This window comes from Rattus norvegicus, chromosome 8 (assembly GCF_021556685.1).
Source record: "Rattus norvegicus strain SHRSP/BbbUtx chromosome 8, alternate assembly SHRSP_T2T, whole genome shotgun sequence".
In the NCBI taxonomy this organism is placed as follows: domain Eukaryota; kingdom Metazoa; phylum Chordata; class Mammalia; order Rodentia; family Muridae; genus Rattus; species Rattus norvegicus.
The window spans coordinates 25,661,898-25,679,079 of NC_141541.1; the positions used below are offsets into that span (position 1 = coordinate 25,661,898).

At 52.0% G+C, this 17,182-nt stretch overlaps 3 protein-coding genes and 2 non-coding genes across 6 annotated transcripts; 4 read left to right on the forward strand and 1 right to left on the reverse strand.

Moving 5' to 3' along the window:
- Window positions 1-538: 538 nt before the first annotated feature.
- On the forward strand, window positions 539-4,519 carry Ppan (peter pan homolog). Of its 2 annotated transcripts, none has more exons than NM_001011980.1 (12): window positions 539-644; window positions 736-906; window positions 1,467-1,568; window positions 1,759-1,809; window positions 1,901-2,071; window positions 2,766-2,842; window positions 3,024-3,131; window positions 3,338-3,461; window positions 3,542-3,620; window positions 3,714-3,843; window positions 3,923-4,089; window positions 4,171-4,519. In NM_001011980.1, the coding sequence occupies exons 1-12, from the start codon at window positions 627-629 to the stop codon at window positions 4,383-4,385; spliced, it is 1,413 nt and encodes a 470-aa protein (NP_001011980.1). In that variant the 5' UTR covers window positions 539-626; the 3' UTR covers window positions 4,386-4,519. The 2 variants fall into 2 exon arrangements, with proteins under 2 accessions (NP_001011980.1, XP_087416893.1); XM_087560767.1 differs by having other exon boundaries at window positions 576-644; window positions 1,879-2,071.
- Window positions 1,615-1,698, forward strand: Snord105 (small nucleolar RNA, C/D box 105). The gene has a single exon (XR_015628316.1). It is a non-coding gene; the product is annotated as a small nucleolar RNA SNORD105 (small nucleolar RNA).
- Window positions 2,876-2,955, forward strand: Snord105b (small nucleolar RNA, C/D box 105B). The gene has a single exon (XR_015628263.1). It is a non-coding gene; the product is annotated as a small nucleolar RNA U105B (small nucleolar RNA).
- P2ry11 (purinergic receptor P2Y11) lies at window positions 4,417-6,134 on the forward strand. Its single transcript, XM_087564315.1, is given in 7 exon segments — window positions 4,417-4,455; window positions 4,956-5,331; window positions 5,334-5,384; window positions 5,387-5,608; window positions 5,611-5,749; window positions 5,751-5,950; window positions 5,953-6,134. Coding segments are annotated over 7 exon segments (1,209 nt in total).
- A 171-nt stretch (window positions 6,135-6,305) lies between these two features.
- On the reverse strand, window positions 6,306-10,337 carry Eif3g (eukaryotic translation initiation factor 3, subunit G). Its single transcript, NM_001013095.1, has 11 exons — window positions 10,308-10,337; window positions 10,142-10,188; window positions 9,865-9,948; window positions 9,667-9,755; window positions 9,466-9,525; window positions 7,949-8,053; window positions 7,667-7,856; window positions 7,053-7,160; window positions 6,788-6,924; window positions 6,591-6,697; window positions 6,306-6,395 (listed from the first exon to the last, which is right to left on the reverse strand). Exons 1-11 carry the CDS (start codon window positions 10,325-10,327, stop codon window positions 6,380-6,382), a joined length of 963 nt encoding a protein of 320 aa, NP_001013113.1. The 5' UTR covers window positions 10,328-10,337; the 3' UTR covers window positions 6,306-6,379.
- Window positions 10,338-17,182: the final 6,845 nt, after the last annotated feature.

Sequence of the window (17,182 nt, forward strand, 5' to 3'; positions counted from 1 at the left end):
GAGTTTAGGCAGCCAGGAATGGTGGCACATGCCTCTAATCCCAGTGCTCAGTATAGGCGGATCTCTGTTAGTTGCAAGCCAGCGTGGGCTGCGTGAGAGCCTGTTTCATAATTAAATTAAAAAAACAAAAAAACAAAAAACAAAAACCTGCCTGAAAGGCCAAAAAAAAAAAAAAAAAAAAGGGGTTAGGGATTTAGCTCAGTGGTAGAGCGCTTGCCTAGCAAGCACAAGGCCCTGGGTTCGGTCCCCAGCTCCGAAAAAAAAGAAAAAAGAAAAAAAGAAGAAAAAAAAAAAAAGGAAAGAGTCGCACGCCTTGCAAAACCATGCAGGATAAGGATTTGAACCTTCAATGACTGTGCGTCCCCCTCCCATTTCCGTAAAAGGGGCATAGCATCGTTTTTACAAGCCCTGTAAAGATCCCCTGGTCCTTTAAGCTAACCAGCGCTAAGGCCCGCTGGATGACCTCAGAGGCCGGCGCGCAGGAAGTGGGAAGCGCTAGAAACCGCGCGGCGCCGGAAATTGGCCACGCAGTGCGTAAGCTCCGTGCTCTCTGAGTCTCTTGCACGGAAGTGAACGGTGTGCGCCGGAAGCGACTACAGGGGCTGCCTCGTGGAGAAGCAGGCAGCATGGGGCAGTCGGGGCGGGTGAGGCGCGGCGACCGGGGGGCGGGCATGGGGCGCTGGTGGGGTCGCGACCGAAGCCGGGGCGCTCACCGCCTGCCTGTCATCCCCGCAGTCCCGACATCAGAAGCGCGCTCGCGCCCAGGCGCAGCTCCGCAACCTCGAGGCCTACGCCGCACAGCCGCACTCTTTCGTGTTCACGCGAGGCCGAGCGGGTCGCAGCGTCCAGCAGCTCAGCCTGGATGTGCGGCGGGTCTTGGAACCTCTCACCGCCACACGGCTGCAGGTCTGCATCCCTTAGCCCTTCAGCTCCAGTCTCAGGGCTCGGCATCTTGGCGAGGACTTGGGGCCAGAAGTTGAACACGGCGCCTGCCTTCCATGTGGGAGGCCCTGGCTCAATCCTCAGCACGGCTTGATCCAGGCATAGTGGTGTACAGGCGAAATCGGGAAGAAGAACGAGGGGGAGATCACCTTAGAAGCCATCGTGGTTACATAGTGAGGTCTCGGGTTAAATATAATAATAACGTCGCGCGTTGGGGAGCAACAGTAGGTGACTCAGCGGGAAAGGGGGCTTGCTGCTAAGTCAGAGTTCAATTCTTGTGCCCCACGTAGTGGAGGGGGTGAACCAGCTCCTGAAGGGTTGTCTTCTGACCTCCATCTGTGCACCCCTACACGATTGTACAAAAATACTTTTTAAAAAAGTTTTTGAGTGCTAGGGCTATAGTTTAGGGATATGGGTAAGACCCCAGTACCTCCAGACAGGGGAGGTGTGATCAGAAATAATACCTCAGAATCATCAGTTGCTCAATAGAAACGGCTGTATCCATTTCTTTTTCCATTTATCAGGTTCGAAAGAAGAACTCACTGAAGGACTGTGTGGCAGTGGCCGGTCCCCTGGGGGTCACACACTTTCTTGTTTTGAGCAAAACAGACAGCAGTGTATACTTGGTGAGTGGGCACCATACCATGCCGTTCCCTCCCTGGGCCCCAACTGCTCCTGTCTCATGATGATCCCCACTGCCCTGAGCTGTTGTGATGCAGGCTTCAAAGTAAACGCTCTGAAGCAATGGAGCAAGGCTCTCCCTTTGCCCCATCCACTAGCCAGAGCCCCCAACCTCACCCAACCTTTCTTTGGCAGAAGCTGATGCGACTCCCAGGAGGCCCCACTCTGACCTTTCAGATAAACAAGGTGAAGAAGGGTAGATGTGAGAGCCGGGCTTGCCTTGGAGAGGGCCCTAGTCACACAGGTGGTCCTTAGCCTCTCTTTACCCTCCTTTCAGTACACACTGATACGGGATGTTGTCTCTTCCCTGCGCCGGCACCGGATGCACGAGCAGCAGTTTAACCACCCGCCCCTCCTGATTCTGAACAGCTTTGGCACCCCGGGCATGCACGTCAAACTCATGGCCACCATGTTCCAGAACCTGTTCCCATCCATCAACGTGCACACGGTGAGCCAGATCGAGTGACAGCTGCTGGGAGCGGTTGGGTGTTTGGAGAGGGAGCAGGTATCGCAGACCACGTGTTATGTCTCCATTGTATGGAGAGATTTACTGTCATAAAGCAACGTTAAATTCAAAGGCAAGGCTAGAGTTGATGTGATTTTTGTTGATGAGAGGATCTCATGCATCTCAAGATGGCCTCCAACTTTGTGGCTGAGGCTGGACTTGAACTTCTGATCTTCCATCTCTTCTATGCTTAGTGCACCTTGAGAAGTGTACAACTTACTTTTTAGGTGTTGGTAATCAAACTTGGGCTTCACGCATTGTAGGCCAGCACTCTACCAACTAAGCCATATGTCTGCCCCTTTTTCTTCATTCAAGGTGGTATGTTAGACCAGGCTAGGTCTTTTTGCATTAGCCACCTAGCAAGACTAGAGTGTCAGCTGCAGTCCTGACACCAGGGGCTCTCAGATTAGGCTCCTTATGAGGGCTAATGGTTGACTTTGGTGGCCCCTGCACCTGTGACTTGTAGCCAGTGCTCCAGACAGTCTGAGAACCTTGGTTGTAGGCCCTTACACCTGAGGTACCCCAGTGCCCTCTGCAGGCACAGACTGCTGGAGAGAGCCCCTCCTTCCCAGTTGCAGCCCCTGGTTTCAGCACTTAGTCCACAGGCAGCTCACAGGCCCCCTTGCCTCTGCCCCAGGTGAACCTAAACACCATCAAGCGTTGCCTCCTCATTAACTACAATCCCGACTCCCAGGAGCTGGACTTCCGGCACTAGTGAGTGTTGTGGGAGGGACTCAGGGTAGGACACCCCATGCATCTGATGAGAGCTTTGCTGCTGAGATTGTGTGATTGCTCAGACTCAAAGTAAACGCCCTGATGCATGCGCAGCGGAGGGCAAGGAGCTAACCTGGGACCCTGGGACCCTTCACCTCTCCCTCTGCTCCCACCATTGCAGCAGCATCAAAGTGGTCCCCGTGGGTGCAAGCCGTGGCATGAAGAAGCTCTTACAGGAAAAGTTTCCTAACATGAGCCGATTGCAGGACATCAGTGAGCTGCTGGCCTCGTAAGAAAGCGGGTGGGTGGGGGCTGGGGATTTAGCTCAGTGGTAGAGCGCTTACCTAGGAAGCGCAAGGCCCTGGGTTCGGTCCCCAGCTCCGGAAAAAAAAGAACCAAAAAAAAAAAGAAGAAAGCGGGTGGGTGGCGGCTGCAGCTCAGAGGGTCCCGGATCTGGCCTGTGGAGCACCCAATGTAACCTCTTGTCCCACACAGGGGTGTGGGGCTGTCAGAAAGTGAGGTGGAACCAGACGGAGAACACAATACCACAGAACTGCCCCAGGCGGTGGCTGGCCGAGGGAACATGCAGGCCCAGCAGAGTGCTGTCCGACTCACAGAGGTGAGGAGTGGCTCGTGGTGGCCCTCAAAACTTCCAGTCCCAAGGCTAGCCTGACTCTCTCCCTGTCTGTGTGTTGCCAGATTGGGCCCCGGATGACACTGCAGCTCATTAAGATCCAGGAGGGCGTTGGGAACGGCAATGTCCTCTTCCACAATTTTGGTGAGGGGACAGGGTGAGGCCAGCCTGAGAGCAGTGTTGGATCCTATTGTGATCTTGACATAGTCTGATCTTGACAGTCTGATCTTTCCTCAGTGCACAAGACCGAGGAGGAGCTGCAGGCCATCCTGGCAGCGAAGGAGGAGAAGCTACGGCTCAAGGCACAGCGTCAGAACCAACAGGCAGAGAACTTGAAGCGCAAGCAGGAACTGCGTGAGGCTCACAAGTATGCAGAGGCATGGGACAGAAAGGGCTGGGATCCTGGTCACCTGGGCAAGCTGACCCGGGACACACTTGTCCTCCAGGAAGAAGAGCCTGGCAGGCATAAAGCGAGCACGTGCAAAGGCCGATGGCGACAGTGACGCTGAGGACCCAGGGGCACCTCCAGAAGCAGTGGGGATGAGCCAGCTGGAGGAGGAAGAGGATGATGCAGAGTATTTCCGCCAGGCCGTGGGCGAGGAGCCTGATGAAGGTGGGCAGGGTCTGTACTGGCCACACCTGAGGTCCTACCTTTTACTTCTGAGGAACTTAACAACCATTTCTCTCCCTACAGACTTGTTCCCCACAGTGGCCAAGCGGAGACGGCAGGGGGGCCCTGTGGGCAAGAAGCGGCCTGGGAAGGAGCAGAGGCCTGGTAATAAAGGCCGTGGTCAGAGTGGCAACTGGCAGGCTCTGAAGCCACATGGCAGATCCCAGAGAGTCAAGACCAAGCTGGGACCCAGAGCCAGGTCCCGTGACTTGGGTCCACCATCAAGGAAAGGACCCTGAACCTGCCTGTCAGTGGGTGGACCATGTGTGGATGCCCCAGATTGGGGCCCGGAAGCTGCCCTGGGCCCCAGTGCACTCCGGTTTCCTTTCATAAAGGAACTGCCCAGTTACCTCCAATAAACCTGAACATGACACATTGAGCTTTCTCTCTGGCTGGGGTGGGGACAGCTACTAAACTGAGACAGGCCCAGCCTGGATAGTACGAGGAGGAAGCAGGCTGGGTGGGAGGGTTACTCTGGCTGTGCAGGTAGAGACTGGCTCATTACCGGCCTGCTGGGAACCCAGATGGGACCTTGGATAGCCAGAAGCTGCTGGGAAGATTAGCCAGCACTCAGCTCATTGAAGTGGGACGTGTGTTCTATGGGGCTAATTATATCCCACTCAGGACATTAAGGGAGTGGTGGGAGGGTGCTACCAGAGTTTGTAAGTTGGGGGTGGGGTTGTTTGGAGTGGTAAGGCTACAAAGTGGATACCTCCTCACTGGTACTAGGTACCCTCCAGTGGTTTGGGGGGAACCTAGCAACTTCAGAAGGGGAGTGCTCTGAAGTTCACAACTGCAAGCTTCTGTAGTCTCAGTACAGAGTCCTATGCCTACCCAGCCTTGTTTCCAAATCAGTGTGGCCCTGGTCCATCCCACCTAAAGGTAGGTTGGTCTGGTCAGTAAGGGGTCTACCAGGCTGTGTGTCACTTGTAGGAACTGGTGTATGGAAAAGGAGGAGTAGGCCTGAGGCGGGTGGCTCAGTCAGGTACTCTGCTCACAGGGAGCTTGTCCAGCCCACAGAAGTACTTGGGAGCTACTGGCAAGTACATCCGTCTTCAGGACTTCCTCTGGCTCATCCTGATTGCAGAGCTCCTCTTGGCCACAGTGGGCAAGTTTATCACCCAAGTACAGAGGCCTTCTCTGTGCAGCCAGCAGTCAGCAACATGTTCTATGCACGAACACTGCCTCTCTGGCTGCCTACTGCCACCCGCCTGAAAACTGGAGCTTGGGGATGGCTATGGGCCTGCAACCTGCTCAGCAGCAGCATCCTCTGCTTGCCTCGGTTTCAGCCAATACAAGGTGGTTGTGCACCCCTTCTTTACACAGACACCTGTCACCTGCAACCCAAGCACCTGGGCTATCGGTGCTGTCAGCTGGGTCATGGCCATCCTGAGTGCTGCCCCCCACGCTTTCTCCTACCAGAGACAGCCCAACAGACGTGGGGCAGCAGCAACAACAATCTCAATGCCTCTGTCAAGTACCTAGAAATGGGGGACGGACAGCCAGAGGCCTTCAGAGCCTACAGTGTGATCCTGGCAGGCCTGGGTGGCTTCCTGCCTCTGCTGTTCACACCAATGACCGACAGTGTCCTGGGGCTGGTGGTGCCAGGGCTCAACCACAGCCCAGAAGCTGCGTGTGGTAGTGCTGGTGGCCAATGGTGTGGCTCTCCATGCCTGCTCCTATGCGCCCTACCACATCACACAAGTGCTCCATGTGGATGCCAAGATGTGCTGGTTGGCTCACTGCCCCAATTTCTCCAATAAGGCGCAGGCTGAGCAGGAGCTGGGGCCCTTCTTTGGCTGACAATACACATCCTTGTGCCCCTGGCCGCATGCATGTACCCCTTGCTCTACATGGCTGTGGTACCCAGCATGTGCTGCCACCCATGTCATGTTGTGACAACAGATCCTAAGCAAGGGTCCTCCAGTTACCCTCAAGGCTGGTGCCTCACCAGTGCCAGCTGCCTCCCACCTGGGCAGGTCCTTTAATAAAACCATAGGCTGGGGTTGGGGATTTAGCTCAGTGGTAGAGCGCTTGCCTAGCAAGCGCAAGGCCCTGGGTTCGGTCCCCAGCTCCGAAAAAAAAAAAAACCCATAGGCTGAGGGAGGGGCCAGCTTCGCCCCCACAGGGAGACCCATGAAAACGAGCAGGACACAGTGTATTTGGAGTCTGTTTACTGGAAGCTTTCTGTCCCTGAGGATCTGGACAACAGCAGCAGGCAGCAGATGTCTTATTAATTCGTTGAAGGCCTGGGAAGAGGAAGAGAGGTGGTCAGGATGCAGGTGGGGACCTGTGATGCTGAAGGTTACCTCATACCAGGGAAGCCCAGGCCTTGCCTGCTTGGGACCAGTAGCTTCATGCCTGGCAAGGACCTTCCTTCAGACAGACCTGGCAACCACATAACAGGGCCAGGGAGAATGTGGGAAAGGTAGAAGGGTTCTTACTTGGCCCACTCGACATTGAGGATAAGATGGTCGTAGCCAAAGCCAGACACCCCTGCAATGGCACGCGCAGCATCCTCCCGGCGGTGAAAGCTGATAAAGGCAAAACCCTGTGGGCCGAGGCAGACATGGAGGTGGTGAGAAGTGGGTCAGGGGATGCCTACTCTCCAGTTACCCATCCCTCAGCCCCGTTCACCCACCTTGGACTGCCCAGTGGTCTTGTCCTTGGCCAAGTAGATTCGGGAGATGGAGCCAAAAGGCCGGAAGAGTTCCTGTAAGTCAGTCTCACGAGTGTCCTCAGACAGATTAGTGACACGGATGGTGGCATTGTCATCAGCTTTGTGGGCAGGGCAGGGAGAGGTAGCCGTGAGGAGGATGCCGTAGTCAGACCCACGCCCACAACGCAGGACTAATTACAGGGTGTCTAGGTACCACCTGCTCCCTGGGTTTTCCTACCCTCCTCACCTCTGCGGTTTGGCTGCATAGACTCCCCACGGCGGCTTGCCCCGTCCCGGAGACTAGGAGGCACATACTTCCCTGTCTTGTTCTGGGCGGCCTGCACAGGCTCCAGTTCTGGAAAGCAGCAGACAAAAGTGATATTCAGCCCACCCCTGGGGACAGGCGTCCAGCCACCCTTTGGTGACCCACATCATATCCAGGAAGCTACAACCCTTCAGAGTCTCTACTCACGACATGGACAAGGTGAGCAGGGCAGACGTGATCCGGGCTTGCAGAGCCCTCCCTACAAGCTAGAGAATACCAGCTGGCAGCAGCCTGACTATAGGATGTCCCTCAGCAACACATCCATGATAGCAAGAATCAAGTCACAGAAGGCAGTTACCCCCACAGGACATGTTAGATTTCGGTCTACTGAGCCCAGCACATATGTGGGTGTCACCTGAATGTATGTGTGCATACATACATATACACACGCACACCCAAGTTAGAGTAAGTCATCAGTCACACTTGCATCAGAATGACCACCATGCCCAAAGTTGTCCCTAGGTGATATAGGGAAAGAAAACAGTACACTACAAAAGGAACAGCTGAGGCCCCTCCCAGGCGCCCCATGCCCACACCTCCTGGCAATTTCTCCTTCTCCCCGGTAGACAGGCCCAGCTGCTCAGCCAGCTCCTTCTGCATGGGTCCTAGTGTGTCCTTGTAGGGGCAGCGGGTGGTCCAATGGTCGCCCTTGCAAATGCGGCAGGACACGATCTTCTGGCCCTTGAGCTTGTTCATTGGGTCCTCCTCCTCCTGGCAGTTCAGGTCCTGGTGGGGAAGGGATGGCTCAGAAGGGGCTGCTATGTCCTACCCACCCCACTCCCTCTGCGTTTCTCAGGTTCCAGTTTCACCCTGCTCACCTCTTTGCTAGTGATGAATGTCATGGAGACGTCATCACTGACTGTGGTAGTGGCTACATTGGGCCCTGGCGGGTCAAACTCTGAGTTGCCAAACTTCTTCCAATTCTGGGCTCCCAGGAAAAGATGGGGAGGTGAGGATGAAGGCAGGAAGGATCCCACAGTGCAGCACCCCAGACAGACAACCATTCCGGGGCTTTGACTCCTATGTTCTAGTTTCCCTAGAGGCCTTCCGTGTGGTAACAGTGACAATACCCACTTCCTAAGATAGACATGGCGGCACATGACATCACTCCAACATCTGCCAGGTGCAAACAGGAGGATCCTGAGCTGCAGGCCATCCTGAGACACAAGCTCTAAACCAGCTTGAGCTGTATGAGGCCCCATCTAAATGAATGAATAAATACATAAGAAAAGGAAAAGGGGGCTGGGGACTTAGCTCAGTGGTAGAGCGCTTACCTAGGAAGCGCAAGGCCCTGGGTTCGGTCCCCAGCTCCGAAAAAAAGAACCAAAAAAAAAAAAAAAAAAGAAAAAAAAAAGAAAAGGAAAAGGTGCTGGTGCCGTAGCTCAGTGTGAAAAGGTGCAGTTTACTTGTTGTACTTGTAACAACCTGAGCTTGATCCCAAAGTCACACAAAAAGTTGAGCATGGGGCTCAACTGTGCCACTGCAGTTTCTGGGCAGGTCAGTAGCCCAGCTCCCATCAGGAATGAAGGAGGAATCCCCAGATCTTAGGAACCTTGAGCTAGTTAGACCTGAGGTTCATTTCCTTCCTGTAACATGGGGGCCACAAAGCCCCCTGCCTCCCTAAACTGGCGTGGGGATTGAGAAGCCATGTCGAGCTAGATGACTTGGGGGGGAGGGGTGCTTGCTCTCAGGCAGTGCTGCCCCGGCTAGACGCCCTTGCCCCCTTGGTAAGTAGAGGCTGCTCGCTTCTTCATGTAGACAAAGGAGGAAGAATCTAAGTGGGGACTCGGGAGGCAGAAGCATTCTGAATGAAGACTGTAGAGCTAAAGTCTCTCAAAAATAACAAGCCAGGAAGTGGTGGCAGTGCCTTAAATCCTAAGTCTGGGGTAAAGGCAGGTGGACCTCTGAGTTCATGGTCAGCCTGGTCTACAGAGAGTTCAGAACAGCTAGAGCTACAGAGAAACCCTGTCTGGAAAAAACAGACAAACTACAAACAGAAAAACCAAGAGGGCTGGATATGTCTCAGTACAGTATTTGTCACAGAAGTGCCCATCAGAGTTGATCCCAATGAAGATCTGAGATCAGAGGCATGTACTTATGTGGGAACAGCAAGCCCAGTCTAGTTTCTAATATAAAGAGACCATCTCAAACCAAAAGTGCGCACACCTGCGCACAAAAGGAGAAGAAAAAAAAATCTTAACTTCATCTACTCCTGGGTCCTAAACTTTCAAGGCCTAACACTAAACTTTTATTCTACATCAACAAAAAGGGGCTTCCTAAGTCCTCTGGTCAGTCCTGGGGAACACCCCCATCCCCCAAATAAGTACACTCTCACCTTCCTCCTGGCCACAGCCTTTGATGCCTTCCGGGTCTCAATTCTGAAGGTTCTGACAATCTGAAGGTGGGAAAGAGTTAGGAGTGCTTCCCGAGTCTCAGGCCTGCCTCAGCCATCCAAAGCAACACTGACACTCTTCACCACCGATCTAAGAGCCCCTGAACAAGTCACGCTGACCACATATGCCCACCTCACCCTTACCTTGAACTTCTTCCCATCTTCCTCTACCTTGTACTCAGTCACCGTCTTTATGTTCCCATTGATGACTTCCTTGGGAGGTGGCAGTGGGTCTGGAGGAAGATCACAGAAACTAACTCCTGGGTAATGGGACTGGCTGGAAAGTAGGCTTGAGAATCGGAAGGGAGAAGGGAGAAGAAGGCAGGGATGGACGGTGCTCACCTCCAGGAAGTAACTCCGGCTCTGGACTGGTGTCACCGGTGGGCAGAGGGATTCCTTTCAGGAGCTCGCTGGTGACACACTTGTCTGCCGGAGGGAATTCGGGGAGGAAGGTAAGTGAGCCACAGCGCTGGAACTTTCAAGCCAATGGCGGGGGTTGGGGTGGGGGACCGCTCCAGGGGCAGAGCGCAAAGCGAGGGTGGGACTGGCCACAAGCGGCCCTAGCCTGTGCGTGGGCATCCGGGTCTCGCAGCGGGCGGGGCCGCGCACAAGCACTCACCGTCCTCTCCCTCCTCTTCCACCTGGTCGGCCCAGCTGGGCTTCGAGCTGCGGGGACAGGAGATCGGTGAGCGGGTCCCGGGCCCCGCGCTACCTGGACCACCATACACCCCAGAGCTGCCCCCACTCGGCCTCTCTGGCGACCCCCACCGCCACCGAACACTTACTCAAAGTCGCCAGTCGGCATCTCGAAGTCCTACTCCACGCAGCTCTCAGCCCGGGTAAAGACCGGAAGCCCGTGTAGAAGAGGCTTCCGGTGCTGTGGCCGCTGCCTAGAGCGGCCAGACCGCGGTGACCACAGCGCCTCCCTGTGGACAAATGTGGACATGCATGTTTTGCGTGCCGCAAAGCGCTGGCATCCAACCTGGAAAGGGGGTCTAGAAAAGAGCTTCTAAGAGCGTTTTAAACTTTTTACTCCCTCTTTAGGCTGATGGAACTAGATGTCAGTGTCTCACTCTATAGCTAGGATAATCAGTAACTCCCCACAATCCTTCTGTCTCAACTCCAAAACGCTCATGAACATCATTCCCAGGGTGGCCTTGAATACGAGGCTGTCCTGAACCTTGTGGTGTATGTACCCCAGCTAGCCTTGAATCTTTCCACCTCATTCTAGCAAGTGCCGGGAATACGAACATGAAACCACCACACTGGAAACTGATTCGTTCTCTCCCTCCTCTTGGAGAATTAGTTTTAATTATCACCCAGTGTTAGAGGTGGAAGCTGGAAAATCATGAGTTGAAGGCCATTTCAGCTACTTTTTGGATTCCAGGCTAGCCTGTGCTACATGAGACTCTGTATCCAAAACTAAAACCCTTACTTTGTTCCCCAGGCTTGCCCCTGAACTCCCGAATGCAAGCAATTGACAAATAACTGGCATTATACCAACAAGCCTGGGGGAAAAGCACATGTATCAAGAATGCCCTTAAAAAAAAAAAAAAAGAACCAAAAAAAAAAAAAAAAAAGAATGCCCTTGATTTGTGTTGTTTGGATGATACCAGGACTCTGGTTTGTTGAAGAAGATATAGACTCAGACCACCTGGTCTCCTGTGCTTCCTTTTCTGTGACGCATGCTAGGTTTTATCATGCAAACTTGCGTGTGTGTTTGTACTGTGTTTGAAGACACCGTGCTTGTGCACTCACAAACCCTTATGCACAGTACACGTGTGGAGGTCAGGGGACACTTTGCAGGAGGCCTCTCCTTCCACTATGTGGGTCCTGCAGCTCAGGCCCGCAGTCTTGGCCTCCTGTTGGGGTCAATGAATCGCTTCACAAACCACATGAACACCAATCTCTGACAGACACGGACAGTTTATTTAGCGTACATCCCAGGACTGGTTGACCAAGGTCACACTCCAGATTCAGGGACTGAACCCCAAGCTAAGATCCTGCAGGGTTGTTAAGCCCCAAATCCACAAACATCTGTGCCAAGTTATTTCACCAATCAGGATTTAGGGATAGGCAGATTTCCTTGGGATCATGTCTTTGTTGTACACTTACCCTGCTCCCAATGGTTGGGGTATTCAACTGTGGCAGGGGACTTGCCTTGTCTAACATTCAAGTCTTAACTTGCCAGCCAGGGGGCTGGAGAGATGGCTCAGTGGTTAAGAGCGCTGACTGCTCTTCCTGAGGTCCTGAGTTCAAATCCCAGCAACCACATGGTGGCTCACAACCATCTGTAATGATATCAGATGCCCTCTTCTGGTGTGTCTGAAGACAGCTGCAGTGTACTTATATATAATAAATAAATAAATCTTTTAATTAAAAAAAAAACTTGCCAACCAGGATGTCAGTTATCCATGCTCATGTCTCTTTTTGCTCTCTGAGGTTGTCAGTTCCCAGGAAGGTCTTGGGAATGTAATCTTTACTCAACTCCTACTCAAAATGGAAGTCTTGTTCCAAATAGTTTCTTACACTGGTGCAGGTGTCTCTCTTATGTTGGGGTCCATCCCAGGGGCAGCTTACAAAGGCAAGTGCCATAGAAACTTATGTATGGTTCAGGAAGTGCTGCTGGGTGGCCGATTCGGGTCCAGGCTTATTGTGGGTCATGATACAAAACCGTTCTACTGACTTCTATCATGATTGATTTCCAAGGGCACAGAGCATAACAGAATACGTAATCAATCTCGGCATTAGAAAGTTTCTTAGTAACAGCAGAGACATGGGAAAGTTTCCTTATAATGGTAGGCTACCCAGGTAACAGTCACCTAGGCCCTAACATTTTATCTAGGCCTTAAAATATTTTACCTAGGTCCCAATACCTCCTTAGCTGCAAAAGCATGTCGTAAGTTCTATTCCTGCCACCTTAAACTATCTCCCATGTGAAGCTCTTATCAAGTAAATGAAGACTATAACAGATTCTCTGCCTCCAGGGACACCCATTCCAAGCTCCGTGTGTAATGGCCAATACTCCCGGCACTTAGAACTTGTATCTTGGGCTGGCCAATGACTCAGTGGGTGAAGGTGCTTTCCATGAGCCTGTTGCCGTGAGTTCAACCCCAGGACCCATCTGGGAGAAGGAGAGAACTGACTCTAGCAAGTTGTTCTCTGAGCCCACACGTATGCCGTGGTGTGTTCTCACACACTGAATTGGAGTGAAGTTCTTGTAGAATCATGGCGTCTAGGGTAAACACCAGCGTGAATAGCTGTTTTCTAGAAGCACTAAGACCTTGAAGAAATCTTGTGAGGATGTTCAAGATTCAGTCCATAGAGACTGGATTTCCCTGCGCCCAGAAAGGCCTTAATTCATCCTCAAGTGGTTCTCTTTCTTCAGTGGACCCTCAGGACCAAGAACGCCAACACGAAAGTGTAATGGAATCAGAAGAGGTCAGGCACCATCTAAGGATGGGTGGTATGGCTGTAAAAGCAGGTTGGATAATCAACTTACATTTGGCATTTACTGTCATTCTCTCTAAGGATGCAATAAACAAAATGGTCAATTCCAATGCTAGGGAGGTAGAGGCAGAAAATCTAAGAGTTTGAACTCAGCTGGGCATGATGAAACAGAGTGGAGTCGTGACTCAAGTGACAAACAGACAAACAGACTAAAGAGTTAGTTTGAGGGGTTGGGGATTTAGCTCAGTGGTAGAGCGCTTGCCTAGCAAACGCAAGGCCCTGGGTTCGGTCCCCAGCTCCGAAAAAAAGAAAAAGAAAAAAAAAAAGAGTTAGTTTGAGGTCTCTGTCCTCCACGCTGGAGAACAAAGTCACTTTAAGATTTTCTGAGGTACCTTACTGTGTTTTCTTGTGAGAAAGCTTCTCTCAGTAGCCACTAGAGGGCAGAGTAGAACAGTCAGTCAGAGAAGGAAGGAGGTTGGGGAACCAAGGAAAGAATGCCAGCTGCAAAGCGGGTTTTTAGGAAAGTGACCCACGGGGCCACACACCCGGCTGAGACAGGAGTGTTCTCTCAAGACTGAGGCCAGCCTGGGTTACAGAGCAATCCCCTGTTTGTAACAAAATAAAAAGAAAACTGGCCAGGCAGTTTTTAAAGGTTACAAAAATAAAGCACTAATAGGATTTTTTTCCTTGGAACCTAGTAGTACAACTTATGACAAATTGTATGCAAAGGTGTGACTGTTAGAAGGCTGTGTAGTGGAGGGGGGGGGCTGCATATGCCCGTCATCAGTTGAGGTAGCAGCAGTGAGCCTCCAAAGGCTGCTTGCACTACACAGTAAAAACCCACTAAATAAATGGTGTCGCTCTTTTTCTGGGGAGCAGAGTCTTGTGTAGCTTTGGCTGGCCCCAAACTCGCTAGGTAGCTGAGGATGACTTCAAGCTACCAATCCTCCTGCCTCTACCTCCCCAGTGTTTGAATGACGGCAAACACTGGAGCCCCAGTGCATACTGGGCGTGCTGTCTTAGGTTTCTATCGCTGTGATAAATACCATGACCGAAAGCCACGTAGGGAGAAAGGGGCTCGCTTTATCTTACAGTTTATAGTCCTGTACTGAAGTCAGGGCAGGAACTTAGCGCGTGAAGCAGAGGCCATGGAGGAGTGCTGCCTACTGACTACAACCTATGGCTTGCACGGTTGGCTTTTGACTGTTTTGTTTTGGAGACAGAGTCTAACTCCTGGCTGTCCGGGAACTGGCTCTTTAGACCAGGCTGGCCTCTAACTCACAGAAATCCAACCGCTCCTCAAGGTTTGGGATTAGAGGCATGAGCCTCCATGTCCAGTCCTTCAGTAAGCTTTAAAAAACAAAAGAAAGCAAGGTATCACTGTGTAGACCGGGCTGGCCTTGAACTCGTAGCAATGATCCACACTCCTCTGCCTCCAGAGTATAGGTCAAGGGCACCTTCCATGCCTGACCCTTAAAACAGATTTTTAAAACATTTTTAAATATTGTGTGAGATTATGTGGGGATCAGAGAATAACTTCAGGTATTGGTTCTCGTCTCCCACCATTTGGGATCAAGGGATCTAAGTCACACCATTAGGCTCAGCTGCACTGTGTTAATCACAGAGCCATCTTCATGGTCCCTGTACCGTATCTGAACATCACGCCACCATTGATGCCTTTCCCTTCACTGTGGCTTAAACTCACCTTCATCTTGGCACCATGCATTACCCTCGAGGTGGCAGATTTGAGGCTTGAGTTTTTGCCTCCGTGCCTGGCTGCCTTTTGAACTCCTCTAGAGGCTGGGTGTGTATGTGTGGTGGGGGTGGAGAGGCATGGCTGTTACCTTGGTACTTGAGAAGTGGAGGCAAAAGGCCTAGGCTGGCCTCAGCTACATAAAGAGTCAGAGAATGGCCAGGGCTCTAGGAAACTCGATCTCAAAGACAGAATATAATTCTGCGGCATGCACAGGGATTTGATGGATCTCAGATCCTGTGGCATTCCACCCACTTCTAGGTATTTACCTTAAAGAGAAACAGCAGCTGCTGCAGACACTGTTTGGCCCAGCACTTTGCTGTATACTGGACGAATCCCTTGAAACAGACAGTATAGATGCAGCTGGGAACAGTGGTTCATACCTGCAACCTCAGCACTGGAAGAAAGTCTGAGACAGGAGGATCATTGCCAGTTTGAGGCCACCAGGCTGCTAGTTCCTGATCTGTAACCACACAGATGGCCTGGGCAGGAGTGGGTAGAAGTTCAAGGCCAGCCTGAGCTGTGAGACTATCTCAGAGTTGTTTGTTTTTAGAGATCAGACCTCCCTGAGTAGCCCTGGCTGTTCTAGAACTCAGTCTTCAGACAAGACTGACCTCAAACACAGAGATTCAGCTGCCCGAAAAGTTGAAAATGTTTGTTTTGCATCTGTGTGTGTATGACTGCAGTACCCACAGACGCCAGAAAGGGGTGCCAGATCCTGAGGACTAGAGTTGCAGGTGAGTCGTAAACCATTATGTGGGGTGCTGGGAACCAAACCCAGGTTCTTCATTCATAAGAGTAGCCATTACTCTTGATGGCTGAGCTGTCTCTCCCACTTCTGCTTCTATGCTTGGTCAACTCGACTAGTGGAAAATACAAGTTTCTTCACCGATAAGTTACACAGCCAGGCCCTGGTGGCACATACCTTTAGTCCCAGCACTTGGGAAGCAGGCAGATCACTGAGTTTCAGACCAGCCTGATCTGTACAGTGAGTTCCAGGCCAGACCCGGCTACATACACACACAGACACACACCCTCAAATGAATTTAAAAGCCTCAGGTGTAACAAAGGATACCTTTAGTCCTGTACTTGGAAGGCAGGGGCAGGCAGATCTTGTGTGGCCAACCTCTATCAACCTGAATTGTTGATATAGCAGCCAGGGTGTAGTGATTTGAATGAGAATGTGTAGGATGACGTCATTACACAACAAGGTGGGTCCAGGAAGAACGAAATGGGTTGTGTGCCAGGTATGGTAACTGCTGCCTAGGGGACTGTGTGGAGGGCGGCTAAACAGCCAGGAGAGGGTGGCTCGAGGACCGTGTGGTAGAGTAGCAGGAGTGAGCGGATCTGACTCGCGGAACTAATAAGATTAAAAAGGAACATTTTCTAACCGCAACAAGAATGGTCTCTTGTATTTGAATGTGGTCCTTACCTGGTGGAACTGTTTGGAAAGGATTAAAGGAGTGGCCTTATTGGAGGTGTCATGGGGGGTTGTGGGGTGCCTCCCACTTGTGGAGATCTCAGCTACTGCTCCAGCGTTGTGCTCAGACTGCTGCCCTGCCATGATTGTCAGACTCAACTCTGAAACTAAGCCCCCAAAATTGTTTTAAAGTTGCCTTGGTCATGGTGTCTTCACAGTAGTAGGGCGGACACCAGGGGACACAGTGAGACTAACTCAGTAGAGATAGCAAACCCCTACTCCTGGAGGAACAAGATGGCTTGGTGGTTGAGTGTCAGTTGTGTGAGCCCGGCAAACTCACACATAGGAGAAAGAACACACCTCAAAGTTGTCATGACTTCCACATGCGAGCTGTGTCATACGCCCACCTATCATCGTACTATAAAGTTTCAACGTGAAACTTTCAGAGCTGGGGGTTTGGATCAGCTGGTAGTGTGCTTGCCTGGTACTGGTTCCATCTGCAGCAGCCCAGAGGATAGGTGCGAGTGCAGGCAGGCAGATCAGAGCCAGGCAGATCAGAGCCAGACAGAGCTACATGTCTTTTTGTGGTGTGTGTGTGTGTGTGCGTGCGTGCGCACTCATGTGTGTGCTATGTGATGTCTTGTCTCAAAGCAAACTCAAACCATCTCGCACTTTATGATCAGGGTCTGACCTTCGACTTTCTGTTCCCTGAAAGAAAAGCCTGAACTTGAGCTCTGAATGACCAGTGCTTCACCATTGCCTGTGTGCCCAACATCTGAGACAGGCCAGTGTGTGTGGAGGTGGAAGTTTGGCCTACATCCATCACAAGATGCCAGCATGGAGGCCACCCCTGCAACTTCACTCTTAGAGACTACGGCCTGATACCGCCTGGATGCCTGCTCCGCAGAGGCAAAGAGGCTTCCATTTACACAGAAGCACATCCTCCAAATGACCTGTGGGATGGTACAGTTGTAAATATAGGACTTGGGAAAGAGGAGGCAAGAAAAAGGAGTTCCAAGCTAGCCTGGGCAACAGAG

Excerpts from the sequence above, each read along its gene's own strand:
- Ppan (NM_001011980.1), top strand. Across the intron at positions 2,072-2,765 it reads CATCCATCAACGTGCACACG|GTGAACCTAAACACCATCAA; the intron begins GTGAGCCAGATC and ends CCTCTGCCCCAG. Across the intron at positions 2,843-3,023 it reads GAGCTGGACTTCCGGCACTA|CAGCATCAAAGTGGTCCCCG; the intron begins GTGAGTGTTGTG and ends CCACCATTGCAG.
- Eif3g (NM_001013095.1), bottom strand. The coding sequence starts at position 10,327 with ATGCCGACTGGCGACTTTGA. Across the intron at positions 9,526-9,666 it reads AAGATGGGAAGAAGTTCAAG|ATTGTCAGAACCTTCAGAAT; the intron begins GTAAGGGTGAGG and ends TCCCACCTTCAG. Across the intron at positions 6,925-7,052 it reads TATGCAGCCAAACCGCAGAG|CTGATGACAATGCCACCATC; the intron begins GTGAGGAGGGTA and ends CTGCCCACAAAG.